At 33.2% G+C, this 18,489-nt stretch overlaps 1 protein-coding gene across 4 annotated transcripts in view; it reads right to left on the minus strand.

The window, feature by feature from the left end:
* Positions 1-18,489, minus strand: part of CCDC171 (coiled-coil domain containing 171) — a 422,806-nt gene that overhangs the window by 82,207 nt on the left and 322,110 nt on the right. For 2 of the 4 annotated variants that reach the window (XM_031014902.3, XM_055350792.2), the window contains exon 24: positions 13,340-13,471. The exons of the other annotated variants lie outside the window; for them this stretch is intronic. In XM_031014902.3, coding sequence (XP_030870762.3) covers positions 13,340-13,471 — 132 coding nt within the window. The remainder of the gene's footprint in view (positions 1-13,339; positions 13,472-18,489) is intronic. 4 annotated transcript variants of the gene reach the window in all.

An 18,489-nucleotide genomic window follows, 5' to 3' on the forward strand; every position in this document is an offset into this window, starting at 1 on the left:
ATGGAGAACAGAGGAGGAGGATATAGAAAGCAGGTTGTAAGAGTTGGCCCAGACTTGTTTACATGCAATTCCTGTTTTCTAAAATTGAAGGAAGGATTTGATTGGCTAGTATTGGCAAGTCTTTTGAGTTTTTTTTTTAAGGGTACTTTGTTAAGAAAAATAATAATACTATTTCTAAATGAAATTATTATGAGAATTTATTTAATTTTTCATTTTTATTTTTCCCTTGAAAATAAATGAATTAAGCAACAATCTTTTATTTCAGATAAAGAGTTGATTTGGGTTTTGGCTTAGTGTCTACAAAAGTGTAGAAATTTGAGTGCGTTCTCTCAACAGGACCTCCAAACTACTTCTGGCCTGGAGCTGCACAAACTCATGAATTGCTGTTCACTCAAACAAATACCTTAAAACTTTATATGCCACAGTTTACCTTTTAATGTTTTCTTCAGTGAGTTACTTCTTAAGTTAGTCTTCCCTCAAAAACTTATGCCTCCTTTTAGTCAGCACTATGAGACTTTCGGTGGGAAAAGGGGGAAAAAAACCTACTACTGTTACTAGAAGGCCCCAAAACTGAGAAGTACTTTCTAAACCATTTCTAAAATTACTCTACATTTCACTGGTTACTTAATATACAGTACTATGCAAACTCATATGAAATATTTTTTTGACAAATAAAGTTTGTATATATTTAAGGGATATAATGTGATTATTTAATACATATATACTTTGTGAAATTATTACCACAATCAAGCTAATTAACATATCTATCACCTCACAGAGTTACCCTCTTTTGTGTACGTGGTGAGAATACTGAAGATCTACTCTCTTAGCAAATTTCAAGTACACAATGCATTATATAACACTGTACCATGATCTCCAGAGATTATTCATCTTATGACCGAAAGTTTTTACCCTTTGACCAATTATCTCCTCATTCCCCCAACCACCCCCAACCTCAGGTAACCACCTTCTACTCTGTTTCTGTGAGTAAGATTTTTAAAAATTCTACGTATAAGTGGAATCATGCAGTATTTTTCTTTCTGCGTCTGGCTTATTTCGCTTAGCATAATGTCCTCCATGTTCATATATGTTGTTGCACATTGCAGGATTTCCTTTATTTTTTAAAGCTGAATTTTCCTCTGGGTGTGTGTGTGTGTGTGTGTGTGTGTATAAACATTTCCTCTGTCCATTCATCCATCAGAGGACACTTAGGTTGTTTCTATATCTTGGCTATTGTGAATAATGCTACAATGAACATGGAAGTGTAGACATGTCTTCAAGACAATGGTTTCATTTCCTTTCGATGTATACCCAGAAGTAGGATTGCTCGATCATATGGTAGTTCTATTTTTATTTTTTGAAGAAATTCCATACTGTTTTCCATAATAGCTATACCAATTTACATTTCCACCAATAGTGCACAAAGGTTCCCTTTTCTCTACATCCTTGCCAACACTTGTTGTCTTTTGACTTTCTGGTAATAGCCATCCTAACAGTTGTGATGTGATATCTCATTGTGGTTTTGATTTTCATTTCCCTAATGGTTAGCGGTGTTGAACACCTTTTTACTTATTGGCCACTTGTATGTGTTCTTTGGAAAAATGTCTTTTTAGGTCCTTTGCCCATTTTTAAAAAAAGTTATTGCGTTGTATGAGTTCCTTGTATATTTTGGATATTAAACTCCTTACTGGATATACAGTTTATAAATAGTTTCTCCTATTCCACAAGTTGCCTTTCCATTTTGTTGTTTCCTTTGTTTTATGGCATTAGGTCTTTCTAACATTGTGTACTCCATTTTGAGTTGATTATTGTGCATGTTGTAAGACCAAGGTCCAATTTCATTCTTTTGCATGTGGATATCCTAAATAAAATATTTTTAAAACTGTGATTTTGATAATTCCAAGTTTAAATAAGAGGGAAAAGAATTAGGATCTCTGTTGGAATAACTTTTAGTTCTCTTCTTCAATTCAAATACATGTATATAATGAAAACATATATTTGAGAGTAATAACAGTCTGTTTAACAAATGTAAGGTATCTGTGGAATTGTTACAAGAAATTATCATTGTACTTAGTTTTAGACTGAATGATTTACTGCATCTTCCTTAATCCTTAAGTTGCATATTCATTGCTGTATTTTCTTCTAACTGCTGTCACTTAAGTTGTCATGCAGAATAGGGCAAATCGGGGTCAGTTTATATAAGCGGCATCAATTTGAAGAACTTCATCAGTCTTCATTTCAAGGCATTATGCAAAGAAAACTGACATTAAGAGAGCCTTAACTGACAGCAAATGAAATCAATCAGCAAATCACTAAGCCATAATAAACTCACTCAATTTGTAGATAACCCTTCCTTTTCCAGGTCTTCACCTAGGCAGTCCATCAAACACTGTTTTTTGTCCAAGTAGCTAAAATGAATAGCAATTCTGGTTATAGCACTTGAAAGCTCAACTGCTCACAGGCTTCGGTCTCTCAATAATAAGTATTAAAAGATATAATAGTTCTAGTTATATTTAAAAAGTGGCCTTAAAATGAACAAAAAGATAAAGCATCAAGTTTAGAATTTAGTTTTTGCCTCTTAACATTAATGACAAAGAAATTATGTTCACATCATTTCAGCAGCTTTTCTACTTAGGGCCACCTAGAACTGAGAGTTGTAACAAAAAAAAAATTCTGTACTGTACTTTGATATGTTTTGTCATTTTTGTTTTTTACTAATTGCATCTCAAACATTTCACATAAAAGCAAATACTGTCACCACTTGAGTTGGAATTTGAAATCATCCCAAAATTAAATGATGTAAATAAAGGTGACAAAATGTTTCAAAATATGGAAACAGTAGTAATGTTTGCATTACTTTATATGATTATTTAAATAGTAGTATATGGCATGAATTTACTACCTGGGTCTTGGCAATGGCTGTATACTTAACTGGAAGGAAACACTAAAGTTGTTGAACATATTATTTTTTTGAAGGCACATGTTGAACAGGTCATCAGTCAAAAACCTCCAAAAGTCAAAACACTAAAACATTTCTCAATATAGTTGGGTCACCGTTCCTGACCTTAGGCCTTTTATAGTTCAGTCCAACTTAGCTTTTATTAATATAGCATTTTTTAATGTGAAAATCACCTTCACATGCACATTATCTCATCTGATCTCCCTACAGTCCTGTGAGCAAAAGCAAGACTGGCGTCACTGTCACCTTTTACAGATGAGGGAACAGTGGCTCTGTGCTGTTGAGTGACTTACTGAGGTGGTTAAATTACAGGGCCAGAACTTCAATCCAGGCATTCTGACTCTCCACACAGGCTTTTTCTAATACTACCCTGCTGACTCCTTCCCCAGAAAATGAAATTATTTCAACTTTTCCAAATACTATGCTGTTAAGAAAGTAATTCCCATTCTAATCAACATAACTCAATGACATACAGTAAATTGCACAGACTTATGGTTGCCAATTTCCATATAATCTGATTTACTTTCTTGTCTTTTAAACGGGTAAAAATATTAACCTGAAATTGAAAACTAAGCAATCTATATATACCTGACCAAGGGATGTTTATATGCCAAATATTTAAAGAAAAATTATTTCAAAAACATTTATTAGTGCTATTTAATTTTCTAAGTTCTTTCATACATGTTATAGGATCCTCATAATCACCCAAAGATGCACCAGACCAGGTAATATCACCTCCATTTTACTGATGAGGAAACTGACATGCTGGAAGAATTCAGGGTCAAGGGGTCACAGAAAATAGTGATTCTAGGATAGAACTCCAGTAGCACTGGAATTCTATCCAGTGCTACCACAAGAATTGTAATACATACTCATCCTTCACAAGAAAAGACAATGTTGTATTCCACATACATACAAAAAGAAAACAATTGTATAAAATAATGAGAATCCCTGCTACTGGTGTAATTTGTGTCTACAGGGGGAAGGATTTCAACTGCTTTATTGCCAGTCCTACTACTTTCTAGCAAAGTTGCATAACTGCTTCAACCTTCTGTAATACTGATTCTGCTATGATTTTATTTCCTTCCTAATTATTCTTTCCTATTAAGAAAAGGAATAAACAACAAAACTAGAAAAATGAATTTATAAATCTACCTTGTTTTTAAAGAAGTCCTACCAGATTTTCCTTAATCTCAGTTCAGATCAGTTATACCAGATCATTCCCGCAAGGTATATAATTCATACATACATTAAGCTGAATTAAGGAGTACAAAGTTATAAGATTCTTTAAAACTGTAGCAGAAGCTTTACACGGATGCAATTACTTGCCCTTAAATGTCATCTTGTCCTTTTTAAAAGGCAAAGAGAGATAAAAATCTCAACAAGAAAAAACAAGAAACAAACACACTGGTCTGAAATACAACCCAGGATGCAAGATGTAAGATATCTCATCTGCTAGTATTAAAAAGAAAACTTTATAGAACTCCTTCTACCTAACAGAAGGAGTTGAGAGACAGAAGGCACTACCTTAGTGTGCAAGACTATGTTTTAATAATGGATATACAGAAAATACCTTATTACAATAAGTCTTTTAAAATAAAAGAGCCAGCCATGGTGGCTAATGCTGGTAATCCCAATACTTTGGGAGGCTGAGATGGGAGGATAGCTTGAGGCCAGGAGTTTCAGACCAGTCTGGGCAGCATAGCGAGACTGTGTTTCTACAAAAAAATTTAAAAATAAAATACTATCTACAAAAAATTAAAAATATTACCTGGGCATGGTGGTGCGCACCTGTGGTCCTAGGTACTCATTAGGCTGAGGCAGGAAGATTGCTTGAGCCCTGGCATTTGAGACTGCAGTGAGCTATGATCACACCACTGCACTCTAACCTGAGCAACAGAGCAAGATCCTGTCTCAAAAAAAAAGGAAGGGGAGGGGAGGGGAGAGGAGAGGAGGGGACAGGAGGGGAGGAAGGCAGCCAGGAAGGAAGGAAGGAAGGAAGGAAGGAAGGAAGGAAGGAAGGAAGGAAGGCAGGCAGGCAGGCTGGCTTTTATCGGCTGGTAAAATATCTGAACAAAAAGATTATAATTTTATATTTTTACCCTCAAGATTCTGTCCTAAAAATCTGATGCATCCCCCCTCCACCACCATCAAACAAACAAATAAAAAACCTAGAAATCAGACAACAGGCACAGAAAGAGAAGGAGGAATAATGGGAGAAAAGGATGGTGAAAAGACTTACGGGATAATACCAAAACTGCTCTAGTAATAGCTGATATGCAAAGCTAATTATCAAGCAGTTTTCCCAGTCATGAAACACTAAAATCTTAGGAGAAGATATAGATTGAGGATGACAAGGCATAACTCACAATGACTATAACCAACGTTTAAATGCTATTTATATTGATATTGAATTAAAACTAAGATCATTATTGTTATCTCACTTTGCAACAAGCCCTTAAAATAAGTTTTTCTAAACATTGGGGAAACACTCCAGGACACTGATCTGGGCAAAGATTTTTTTTTTAAGACTTTAAAAACACAGACAACCAAGCCAAAAATAGAAAAATGGGATTACATCAAGTTAAAAAGCTTCTGCACAGCAAAGGAAGCAATCAACAAAGTGAAGAGACAACCCATAGCATGGGAGAATACACTCGCAAATTGTCCATCTGACAAGGGATTAACAACCAGAATATGCAAGGAGCTCAAACAACTCAATAGCAAAATAACAAATAATTTAATTTAAAAGTGGCAAAAAGATCTGAATAGATATTTCTCAAAAGAAAACATACAAATGGTCAACAGTATATGAAAAGAATACTCAACATCATTAACCATCACAGAAATGCAAATCAAAACCACAATGAGCTATCATCTCACCCCGGTTAAAATTTATATTAAAAAGACAGGCAATAATGGATGCCAGTAAAAATATGGAGAAAGGAGAATCCTCGCACACTATTAGGGAGAATGTATATTAGTAAGGCACTATGGAGAACAGTATGGAGTTTCCTCAAAAAACTAAAAATAGAACTACCATACGATCCAGTAACTCCACTACTGGGTATGTGTACAAAAGAAAGAAATACATCACAAGGCATCTGTACTCCTATTTTTACTGCAGCATTATTCACAACAGCCAAAATGTGGAACCAGCCTAAGTGGCCATTAATAAATGAATAAAGAAAATGCGATATAGATATACACAATGAATTAGGAATGAAATCTTATCATTTGCAGCAACACAGATAGAACTGCAGGTCATTAAATGAAATAAGCCAAGCACAGAAAGACAAATATTGCATGTTCTGACTCATATGTGGGAGCTAAAAAGGTGACTCTCATGAAGATATATAGATTGGTGGTTACCAGAGGCCAGGAAGGGTAGTGGTTGAGAAGGGGATGAAGAGAAGTTGATTAATGGGTACAAATATATGGTGTGATAGAAATAATAAGACCTAGTGTTAGATCAGTAGGGTAACTACAGTTTACAATAATCTATTTTGTATTTTTAAATAGCTAGAAGAATTTGAATGGTTCTAACACAAAGAAAAGACAAATATTTAAGGTGATGGATCTATATCCCAAGCACACTGATTTGAACTTTACAAATTATACTAATGTATTAAATTATCACATGTACCCTAAAACCATGTACATCTATTATGCATCAAATTTCTTAATGAGAAAAAGAAACAAAAAGAGAAAAATAATAAGTTCTTCTACGCACCTTAGTATTTCATTTCTTGTAATACTTTGTTTTGTTTAGCATTGCTTAGAGCTCTACTAAGGAAATTTTGAAGAAATTTTAGTTCTACTTGTGCAATATGAAATCTTCAGAGTAGAATTCTAAAATTTCAACTACCAAGTAGCAAACTCTTCCTACTGTCAACAACAACCAAAAAAAGCACCAAATTCACTACTTCTTATATTCACATTCAAGTTAGGCCCCATATCTAGGACATTTAGATTGCTCATTGGCACAATTTACATTCTGAAGAACTAAAGTCTATACCTGTCAAGTAGCTAGATGAGACAAAGGATGGTATTTTTCCATCAAATTCGTTTATTCTCAGATGAACTATATGACTTTGCCAGCTAATTGTATTTCCCTAACAAATAGCTCTTCTCTGGGTAGTATTTACAAACCTTTGAAGAAGGTGACATTCCAACATTATTTTCGATTCCACAACCCAATTAAAAAATTATTGAATATTTTTCAATGTAAAAGATATTTTTATTTTGGGCTGGGTGTGGTGGCTCACACCTGTAATCCCAGCACTTTGGGAGGCTGAGGCGGGTGAATCACTTGAGGTCAGGAGTTCAAGACCAGCCTGGCCAACACGGTGAAACCTCGTCTCTGCTAAAATTACAAAAAAAAAAAAAAAAAAAAAAAACAATTAGGCGGGCATGGTGGCACATGCTTGCAGTCCCAGCTACTCAGGAGTCTGAGGCAGGAAATTCGCTTGAACCCGGGAGCGGGAGGCTGGAGTGAGCCGAGATCACGCCACTGCACTCCAGCCTGGGCAACAGAGAGACTCCTTCTCAAAAAAAAAAAAAAGAGAGAGAGAGAGAGAGAATTGGAAGTGACAGATATGTTCATTAGCATGATTTAATTATTGCACATTGTATTCATAAGCCATAAGATCACTCTGTACCATGTAAATATACACAACTACAATTTATCAATTGGCAAGTAAAAAATTTAAAAGAATAAAGAGAATTGCACAAACTCCTATAGAAAACAACTTTGGATAATCCAAAATCTTTTTGATAACTTACTATTAAAATGATGTTACTTCACAATTCCAATAATCTCAAACATTCAAAGCACAGTCATGGACTTAGAAACCAATGAAAAAGAAAATCTGTGAGACAAGCAGCTGCCACAAAATGTATCCTCTTTACTTCACCAAGGAGAATCTCTTAGACTAAAACCTAGCAACTCTGTGTAAAATAAGGACCTAGTAAGAATGGATGTCTGCAAATTCAGGGAAGACCAAAATTATAAAAAGAGAAAAAAACTTTCTTCTATTATCAGAAATTAAAGAACCACACTTTAAAAAGAAAATTAAAGGGCTAATAGAAGTCTTGCAGGGGGTAAAGTGGAACCATCTTATCTTTTTCAGGGGCAATTGGAGAACGTGTATTAAAAGCCTTAAGAGTATACATAATATTTGATGCAATCATTCTACTAATTTATTCCATGGGAAAAAAGAGAATAATGAAAAGATGTATGCAAGAGGATATTAATTACCATCTTATTCATAATAACCAAAAACTCAAAATAACTTCAAATATCCATCAACAGAAAACTGATAAAATATACTGTGGTAGAGCCATGTAGCAGAGCACAACTCAGCCATCAAAAATAATTACATAAATCTGTAATTACTGACAAGAAAGATATCATGTTATTAGGTTTAAAAAAAATGCATACAAATAGTATGGCTCAAGAGAAGTTGGTTAAAGAGTACAAAAATAGTTAGCTAGAAGGTATAAGTTCTAATATTCAATAGTATAATAGGAAAATTATAATTAACAATAATTTATTGTATATTTCAAAATAGCTAAAAGAGAAGAATAGTAATATGCCCAACATAAAGAAAAACATTCAAGGGGACAGATAACCAAATTACCCTGATTGATCATTGCACATTGTATATAGGTATCAAAATATCACATGTGCCTCCAAAACATGTACAACTATTACATACCAATAAAAAGGAAAAAAAGTGAAAAAAACTGTATGGCCCAATTGTTGTTTAAATATATATAGGTGTATTAAATATAAATAATATGTGCATGTGAGTTTGTATTTATGGCTAAAAAATAACTAGAAGAATATATACCAAAATGTTAACATTTTTTGTGTCTGAATGGCAGAATTTCAAATGACTTTTTTTAACTTTTATTTTAGGTTTAGAGGTAAATATGCAGGCTTGTTACATAGGTAAACTCATGTCACAATGGTTTGTTGTACAGATTACTTTGTCACCCAGGTACTAAGCCTAGTTCTCAATAGTTATTTTTTCTGATCATCTCCCTTCTCCCACACCCTCCAGACTCAAGGCCCCAGTTGTTCCCCTCTTTGTGTCCATGTGTTCTCATCATTTAGCTCCCACTTACAAGAACATGTGGTGTTTGGTTTTCTGTTCCTGTGTTAGATTGCTGAGGATGATCGTCTCCAGCTTTATCCATGTTCCCACAAAAAACATGATATCGTTCTTTTTATGGTTGTATAGTATTCCATGGTGTATATGTACCACATTTTCTTTATCCATTCTACCATGGATGGACATTTAGGTTGATTCCACGTTTTGCTATTGTGAATAGTGCTACAGTGAACATATGCCTGCATGTGTCTTTATGGTAGAACAATTTGTTTTCCTTTGGGTACATACTCAGTAATGGGAGTGCTAGGTCAAATGGTAGTTCTGTTTTCAGCTTTTTGAGGAATTGCCACACTGCTTTCCACTAGGGCTGAACTAATTTACACTCCCACCAACAGTGTATAAGCATTCCCTTTTCTCCACAACCTCACCAGCATCTGTTATTTTTTGACTTTTTAATAATAGCCATTTAGACCGGTGTGAGATGGTATCTCATTGTGGTTTTGATTTGCATTTCTCTAATGATCAGCAATGTTGTTGAGTTTTTTTTCATACGCCTGTTAACTTGTGTGCATGTCTTCTTTTGAAAAGTATGTGTTCATATCCTGTGCCCACTTTTTAATGGGGTTGGTTTTTTCTCGTAAATTTAAGTTCCTTATAGGTGCTGGATATTAAACCTTCAGCCGATGCACAGTTTGCAATATTTTTCCCCATTCTGTAGGTTGTCTGTTTACTCTGTTGAGAGTTTCTTTTGCTGTACAGAAGCTCTTAAATTTAATTTAATCCCATTTGTCATTTTTTGTCTTTGTTGCAATTGCTTTTGGCATCTTCATCATGAAATCTTTGCTGGTTCCTATGTCCAGAATGGTATTGCCTAGGTTGGCTTCCAGGGTTTTTATAGTTTTAGGTTTTACATTTAAGTCTTTTATCCATCTTGGATTGATTTTTGTGCACTCAACAAATATTAGCTATTGTTACTGTTTAATTATTATTTATTGTTTACTACTGAATCGAAATGAAAACACAAATATTTGCTGGATGCCTACTAATATTTGCCAGTTATTACCAATAGTACATATCATAATTATTGAAAAATTGTAATTCAGAGTATAAGATAATGAATAATAGGTATTATCTTTATAAAGTATAAGTAGAATCTTTTTTATTGCAAAGTTCTCTGCATTCACACTACACTGGACTTTTCATTTAAAGCTAATTGGTCTAATAGGGGTGTTTTTATTCTTCTCACTATTATAATGAAAGCCTATTTGCTGTTATTTGGAAGATAAAACACTAGTATAGGTTTAAATTTGCTACAGGAACTTAAACGAAAGGTTTCACTGGAGACACGGCCTCATTGGAACATCCTATGCCATGGAAAAGTAAATACGAAGCTATGGTAGGCTGTGCTTGATCAAAATTATTTAAAGTTTTTGAAGAAACAGGGAAGGGTGAAGAAACTAAATGGAAAGATACAGAAAAAAAAGATCTTAAATAACGATTCCTCAAAATAAAACATACACACACCTTAAAAGTAATGAAAACAAGCTACTGTTGCTTACTTCATCTTTACAAGGGCCTTATAATGGCTGCAATAACAACAGCCACCCTGCATTGTCTGCTTTCTCTAGGCTAGGCACTGTACTACACTTTACATCCATTGCTGTATTCAATCCCACTGCAAGTCTCGGGGATCAGTAGCATTACTTTTTGTTTGTTTGTTTGTTTGTTTGTTTCAGCTAAGGAAATTGGAGGGGAAAGCTAGCAGATCTCAGAAACAAGCTGAACTGAGGTTTTCTCCATAGAAAAGCATCAGTCACATGCTCTTCCAGGTTCAGAGAACAAAGGTACTCCACTCATCCTCTTCACTCAGTAATAATGCTCACTGGTCTCTTTCCATTCAGGATTATACCCATAATAAAGTTTGCCCCCATTGAAAAGACAGAAAACTTCAGCTCCTACTTCTATAAATGACAGCTGAGTAAGTTGGGCAAATGGTTCATATACCACCACACCCTGCTGAGTGATCCTCTCTTCATAATCAAAGGTTGAGAACTCTGAATAGTCCACTTCATCAGTACAGAATCAGAGTACAAAGTTAAACAACTACTGAATTCCCAAGTCAGTAGCCACACTTAGCATAAATGCACATATTTTTATACTGCAAAAAAAGGTGAAATTAGAGTTTCATACTATTAGCCCATAATTAGTCTACAATACAGCATAAACTATGATCTATTTCATACATAGATGCATAAATTTTTACAAATGGAAGAAAAATTCCATTATAGATATCTAAGGTTTTACTCTTACCATGTAACATATGTGTCTACATTTTTTAGTATCAGATTTATTAATTCATCTTAGCAGTCAAATACTATTAGACTTAAATCCAGGCTCTTGGCTCTGCCTTTTCCTTGCTGTTGATCTGAGGAGTTACCCGTTGTGTTTGTTGTGGTAGTGGTGGTGAAGTGTAAAATAGAGATAGTGCCATTTATTTGACAGGCTCATTGTGAGAATTAAATAAGATGATATATTCAAAGAGCTAAGCATGGTACCTGGTACATAGTTAAGTGTTCGCTGAAATTGTAGGTACTATTATTATCACTAATGTCTCCTAATTTTCCAACTATGATGTATACTACTAAACTACAATATATATTACAGCATGTCAATGGAACTTATCCAGGTGGGAATCTAATATTTTTATTAGAACCTGGAAAAGACAGTAGTTTAAACTGTGGGTCTCTACATTTCCTTCTTGCTGTTCCCAGATATCATAACCCCCAAAAAGGGCATTTTGGGGAATCAACCTCTTTCCAAATCACCAACATCTAGTTTTGAGGAAGTCTTTACTTGTAAATTACAACAAATATAAAGCCTTGTGAGATTCTGAATTGAAATAGCCAAGTAAAGGATTATTTTACAACCACTAGAAAAATCTCAAATCAGACTGTATTCATAGTTATGATGAATTCATAAATACTGACAATCAAATTTAAAATACACATTTTAAATCTCATCTTAAATAACAGTACAGCATTCTATCCTATAACAGAGAAGAAAAATATTTTATGCTTACTTTTATAATTATATATATTTTAGACATATTGGACAATCTAATGAAAGAAGCAATGAGTATTTTTTTCCTTGTAGAGCATTAATTTGGTACTAATAACAAATTAAATTAGGATATGGAGCATATAAAAAATTAACATTGCTCCACACACACACTGACATTAATTTTCTATAAAATTAAAATTCCACAGGGTCATAAACTAAAGAATGAAAAAGATTATTTTAAATCTCAACATGTGAAAGACACACTAAGTTTTAAGAGATATTTCTCCTTTTAAATACACTAAAAAATAGAGTGCTATTGAACAAGGACAGTCTCTTTTGAAATATCATGCTTCCTATAATTTACATAATGTTGATAGTTTTCTTTTTTTAATGAAGGTTTTGGGCATTAAAAGGACACACTGAATTTCATTTTGTCAGATTAAGAAAAATAACCTTAAGGAAAAAATTGATCACAATAATATTAATACAATAGTGACATAAAATAGAAGGATACCTACAGCATCTGAAAATGAATGTTTCTAAAAATAAGTTTATTAGTATACTTTAAAGTTATTTGAGGTCTTATGATTTGATATTTTAAGTTTTATAAATGAAATGACCCAATTTGCACATCTTACAATGTTCATTAAAACTAAATATTAAAGGGTAAAATACTCTTCAATAGAAAACACAGATAAGTTTAAGCTTTGCTGGAATTAAATTACTTCATAAGAAACGTTGGATATATTTTGGAATTAATATTGAGATATTTCAAGTATCTCTTTTGATGTTTACATCTAAAGTGATTTATTATTTTATTTTTTATTTTTTTCTAAAATTACTTATTTTCAAACAATAAAAGCAACAAATTGAGACTTGCTTAAAGAGGTAACAGCCTAGTGTCTTATTGTCCTCTGCTGATAGGAAAGTATTTTCTTTTAATACTGTACTTTGCCATAAAACACATTTTTCCTTGGTAAAAACACTTTTCTGGATTATTTTAATAGGCTAGTTCTAGGCTTTAAAGAAAAAAACAATATTTTGTAAAGTATATTGTTACATGATAGAAGAAAAATGAAGAAACATCTATTTGCATCTCCTTTAAATTATTCACAATACTTTGACGCTTTCATTCTCTCCGGTTAGTGCAATTTATTTTTCTATATGTCTCAGTAGCAAACAATGTTATTTAGACTCTAACCTGGCATGCTACCACCTCTGGCCCGCCCTTGAGCCCCTCCATTGCAAAGGTCTCCAGGTGCAGTTTGGGTAGCTGCAGGGTGAAGTCATTCCTACTTGCCGCAGACCATGACAGCGAGATCTGATCTCTGACCTAAAGGGAAAAAAACAGCATCAATGGTAATTCCCCTTCAGACACATTAACTGGGATGAACTGGGTCCCCTTGAGCCCACTGAGTGGACTTGCATTGATCGCTGGACCTGAAATCCATGAATAAATTTAGGACTAATTGATTTTTCGTTGCAAATAAATCTCTAATTCAGAGTGCTGGGGGAGAATGTTAAGAAGAAAAAGCATCCTCCTGCTTGAAATGAGGGAGGGAAAGAAGAGTCACTAGAGCTCTTCTGATCAAGAGGTTTTGAATTATTTTTTCACAGTTCCACCCTAAAAAGGAAGAAAAGAAAAAACATTCACAAAATCAAAAACAACAGCCATCTCCTAATCATTATCACCTGCTTAGTAACATGTGGTGTTTAACTGATATGAACTGATACATATTGGACAAGATAGTTATTAGGTACCAGTCTTTGAAAAGAAAACTTCAATAACATGTACTCTAGAATCAAAACAAATATACTCAACACAAAAGGAGACTTAAAAATATACAAGAAAGAGGTTTGTTTGCCCTTTTCACTCTTCTAGAATTGCAGGATTTTATTAAACTTGAGTCTTAATGATTAAATACATATAAACCAACACAGTCACATAATTTCTAAACAATACAACAGATAAAATCAGTAGTATTTGTACTCTATTTTAAGTATTCGGAAAGCAACAATACAAACACATCACCGATATGGGAAAAACACCAATTCTCTAGTCAGTATGGAATCATATGCAGTTGATATCACACTGCCACCTTCTGGACAAATGAGAAAATATTCCTTACATAATACAAATGAAAACATTCAAAAACAGATATTTTGGTTTTTAATTTCCAAACTTAGTAAAAGCCTTAAGAATTCCATAGTTTCATTTGCATTTAAGAACAAAAAGCTCTCATTTTAATCATATAGTTTAATAATAGGAGTTTTCAATACATAGGCATATTTTCTAACTTTCCTTATGCTTGGAATAGGTTTTAAAATTTTATCTATTTGCTACCATACACTTAATAAATATTATACAATTAGCTCAATGCCACAGAACAAAAAGTTTTTTATCAGGTAGCAAAGGACAAAAACAAGGTTAACTATAAAAATTGCATTAATTGCTCAAATAAATATATTTCTATCTCTAGTTTTATCCAAGCAACTTCAAATATAACTTGGCAAAAATAAAAGATAGAAAATTTCTCCTCCATTTTTCTAGTCTACTTGGGAAGCTTGTAAAACTGTTTGAATTATTTTTATTATATTAATTAGTTCCTTAGGATATACATACATTTCACAAAACTATCAAACTCTATTGAGTTTCTTTAAGCCAGCAAACACACACAAACATATAACGGCATCTTTAACTGTTCACGCTAATCCACGGGCATAAAAATCCTTATACGTCCCAAGCTGATCTGAAGACTTCCTGTCAATAAGAGAATGTCAAAGTGTATGCTGTAAAACATACACTATGATGTAATTTTTATAATGATGTGAGTACCACATGCATGCTGGAGTCTCAATTCACAATGTATATTTATCTGCAACAAACACTCTCCAGAGTCTTCACTCAGGATAAGAATGCTGTTAAACTTACTCAGCATAACAAAATAAATCGCATTTTACAAATACATTTGTTTTAGGTTTTATATTTTACATGTATGAATACCTTCTCTTGCTTTTTTTGTCACCAATGTGCACTCAGATAAAAGAAAACATTAATGTGGATTAAGGTTCTGAGAATTTATCAACATCAAACCACTAGTGTTTTGCCTTCTACCCTTCTGAACCACAGTCAATAGATCTAAATATTTTACTGCACCCTGGCCAATTCATTGTTTGATGTTTAAAAACTCACCCAGAATCAAAGAAAATTTATTAAATTTGAGCCCCCAAATGAGATACTATTAGCTTTGAAAGTCAAGTTTAACTGCGATATTGATGATTCTCTTTTTTCTGTGACAAAATTCACTGGGGAAATCCTGGATGTCAAAGTACAAAAGCAGATTGCTAATACGGGCAAAGAGAGGGGGAAAAAACCATAAGCAATGTAAGTATAATCCACAACACAGTTCAAGCACTGGAGGTCCTTTAACCTGATTAGCATCAGGCACCATACTTCATCCATGAAGCTTGACATACAGTGAACAGTAAGCCACATTTTATATTCTCTAAATAAACTTTATGAGCATTGTTAAGCTGTGGCATCTTGCTTTTGAAACTGATTTATTGTCATTTCAATATTTTTGGTATAACATTACTTAATTTGCCAAATTAAATAATTCTTTATATTGAATTAAAAAAACTTGCAAAATGCAGCTATTTTTGCTACACCTAATGATGAACATCATAATCATTTGAATAATATGCATGCTTTAATACTTCCATTTAATTACAAATTATCTGTTGAATCAACTTGTAAGTGCCATCAAGAGTGAGAGACCCATGATATATAATAGATGCAATATCACAAATACTTCTACTAAAATTTTAAGAGTTTTTTCCACTTTTAAATTAAACTGGAACTTTGAGAGTAAGTATCTAAAATGTTCTCAAATATTTCTAGGAAAAGTTTTTAGAAAAGTCTTGTAAAAGAATTATCCATAATTTTATTTTAATGAGTAAAGGGAGTGAAAGCATCATGTTGAAAGAAGCCAAAACAGTGACACTAAGACAAGCAAAAATACAATCATGCAACAAATGAGAAGAAAAGAAAGATGACAAGAAACGGAAGAAATAAAGGGTAGAAGGAAGAGACTTCAGAAAGAATGCAGAAGGCAAGTCTGAATTTCAAGGTGTGAACAGGGAGATTCAACACAGAACAGTAAGAAAGGACTCTTACCTTGTTGCATTAAGTTCGTTCATGAAAAGAAATAGAACAGGCAGGCTGAAAACAAAGTAACTAACATATTAAAAGAGAGATAATTTGGAATTTCTTTGGGAAGTACAGCTTATTGGATACAAAATTATTTTCAAGAATGAGGATCTAAAGCAAATTAGTTACTGTCAAAAAAGTTTTGAAGTAATATTAGAATAGTCAAATTATTTTTCTCCTAAAAGGAAAAGTTTATCTTTTAAAGTACCGAGTTTAGTGTGAATTAGGAATAAAATTCACCAGCAGTCACCTGTCTGTAGATTAAATTATAATTTCAAAAGCCAATCTTTAATTATGTTTATAATACATTATTATTCATCCTATAATCAAGATTCTATGCCTTTTTATTCTCATTTATTTATCAATATGACTAATACATGTATACAATGTTTTTCTTCTTCAAAATGCCTAACAGCTCATTTTTAACATATAGAATTTCCCAATATAAATCTGTTATCAAATGTTATACATTCCATAACGTTCTTTAAAATCATGTAATATCATATTTTAGAATAATTTTTAAAACTTATATTACTTCTACTCTAAAATTTTGATTTTTTAGAAAGAACAGTTTACTTTCTCCCTTTCTTATTACATGCTTTCAGAAAGTAGATATCTCTAATAGACATATCATAAAAAACAGGAGAAGAAAATAAATAAAACTTTCTAAAAAGTCAAAACAGTTCCATGAAATATATTTATTTCAAGATAAACACATTTTAAAATATATTTTACTATAATAATCCAGTTCTAGATTTTAAGTGATCCACAAGATCCATACTGTACTATTCCTATTTCTCTGATTAGCCTTTACTCACAAGTGAAAAATGTTTTCTAATTTTTATGCTCCTACCAAAACAAAAAAAAGCTACTTCTGCTAGATATCAACTATGAAATTAAATTAGTCATTTCTAGAAAAATTGCTCAACTCCCTCCATCTTTTATCATGCACAGCTATAAATCCCTCTGGACTCTATGTTCCAATTTAAAAAAAAACACACACACTCATGAAATGATTTACTAGCTGTATTTTTACCAATTGGATACCAAGCCAGAAGACCTCAAGGTATACATAAAAACTGAGGTTGACTTAAAAACACATGTAAGAAGATGTATACAGTGTCTGAATCCTGAATGCCTGGGAAAGGCAACTGATATTAGGGCTTCATGTCATACTTTTAATCTGCTTCAATTTCATTTACTCCAATCTATTATGGCCTCCAATGCTTCAAAATAAACCTTTTTACCAGATGTATTTCCATATGAAAACAGACCTCTATAATATTTCTTATAATCTCCATTCTCATTATCCTGTGTTCATGTTGTACTTTGCCTCCATTTTCTTGCCCTCCTTTGTCCTACTCCCTCCCTTGTACTTCCTTCCATTCCCACTGATTCCTTACTGCTTCCCTTTCTTCCTTTTATTTTTCATTCTATGCACTAGAACAGCCTACATACTATTTTTCAACCTATGCACCAAAGAGCAGTGTACAGTCAGCACACTACAGCCTGAGAACAAAATCCAGCCCACTGTCTGTTATTATAAATAAAGTTTTATTAGAGTTATACCCATTCATTTACCTATTGTCCATGGCTGCTTTCCTGTTACAATGACAGAGTTGAGTAGTTGAGACAAAGACCATATGGTTCACCAAGCCTAAGATATTTACTATTTGGCCTTTACAGAAAAAGTTGGTCATCCCCTGCTCTGGAGATACAGAAGAAAGATAATATTCTTTTATCATCTATAAAGTTTTTTTTTTAATGACTATCTCTCACCAGAGAATCTACAAACAATTTCTAGTGAGTCAAGTTTATATCGCCAATACAGGGTGCCATCTCAAAGACACTTTGCTTCCTTTCTTCAATTTTTCCAGAAATCTGTGTACCATCTCCTGATACATTTTCAAGTTTTATATAGTCTAGTACACAACTTGACTGGTCCTAACTTTCCTGACCACAGCTAACTTTCCTGGTCACAACTACTGACCACTTATTCTAATACCTAATTAACAGAAATTCTGGTTAAACAAGTAGAAAAGGCATACTGGAGAGTCTTTTGTAAATACAAAGAGAAGGGAACTAGCCCGAGTTAACCATATACTCTGTAATACACAGTAGCAAAAAAAACAAAAACAAAA

This window comes from Gorilla gorilla, chromosome 13, assembly GCF_029281585.2.
Source record: "Gorilla gorilla gorilla isolate KB3781 chromosome 13, NHGRI_mGorGor1-v2.1_pri, whole genome shotgun sequence".
Lineage (NCBI taxonomy): Eukaryota > Metazoa > Chordata > Mammalia > Primates > Hominidae > Gorilla > Gorilla gorilla.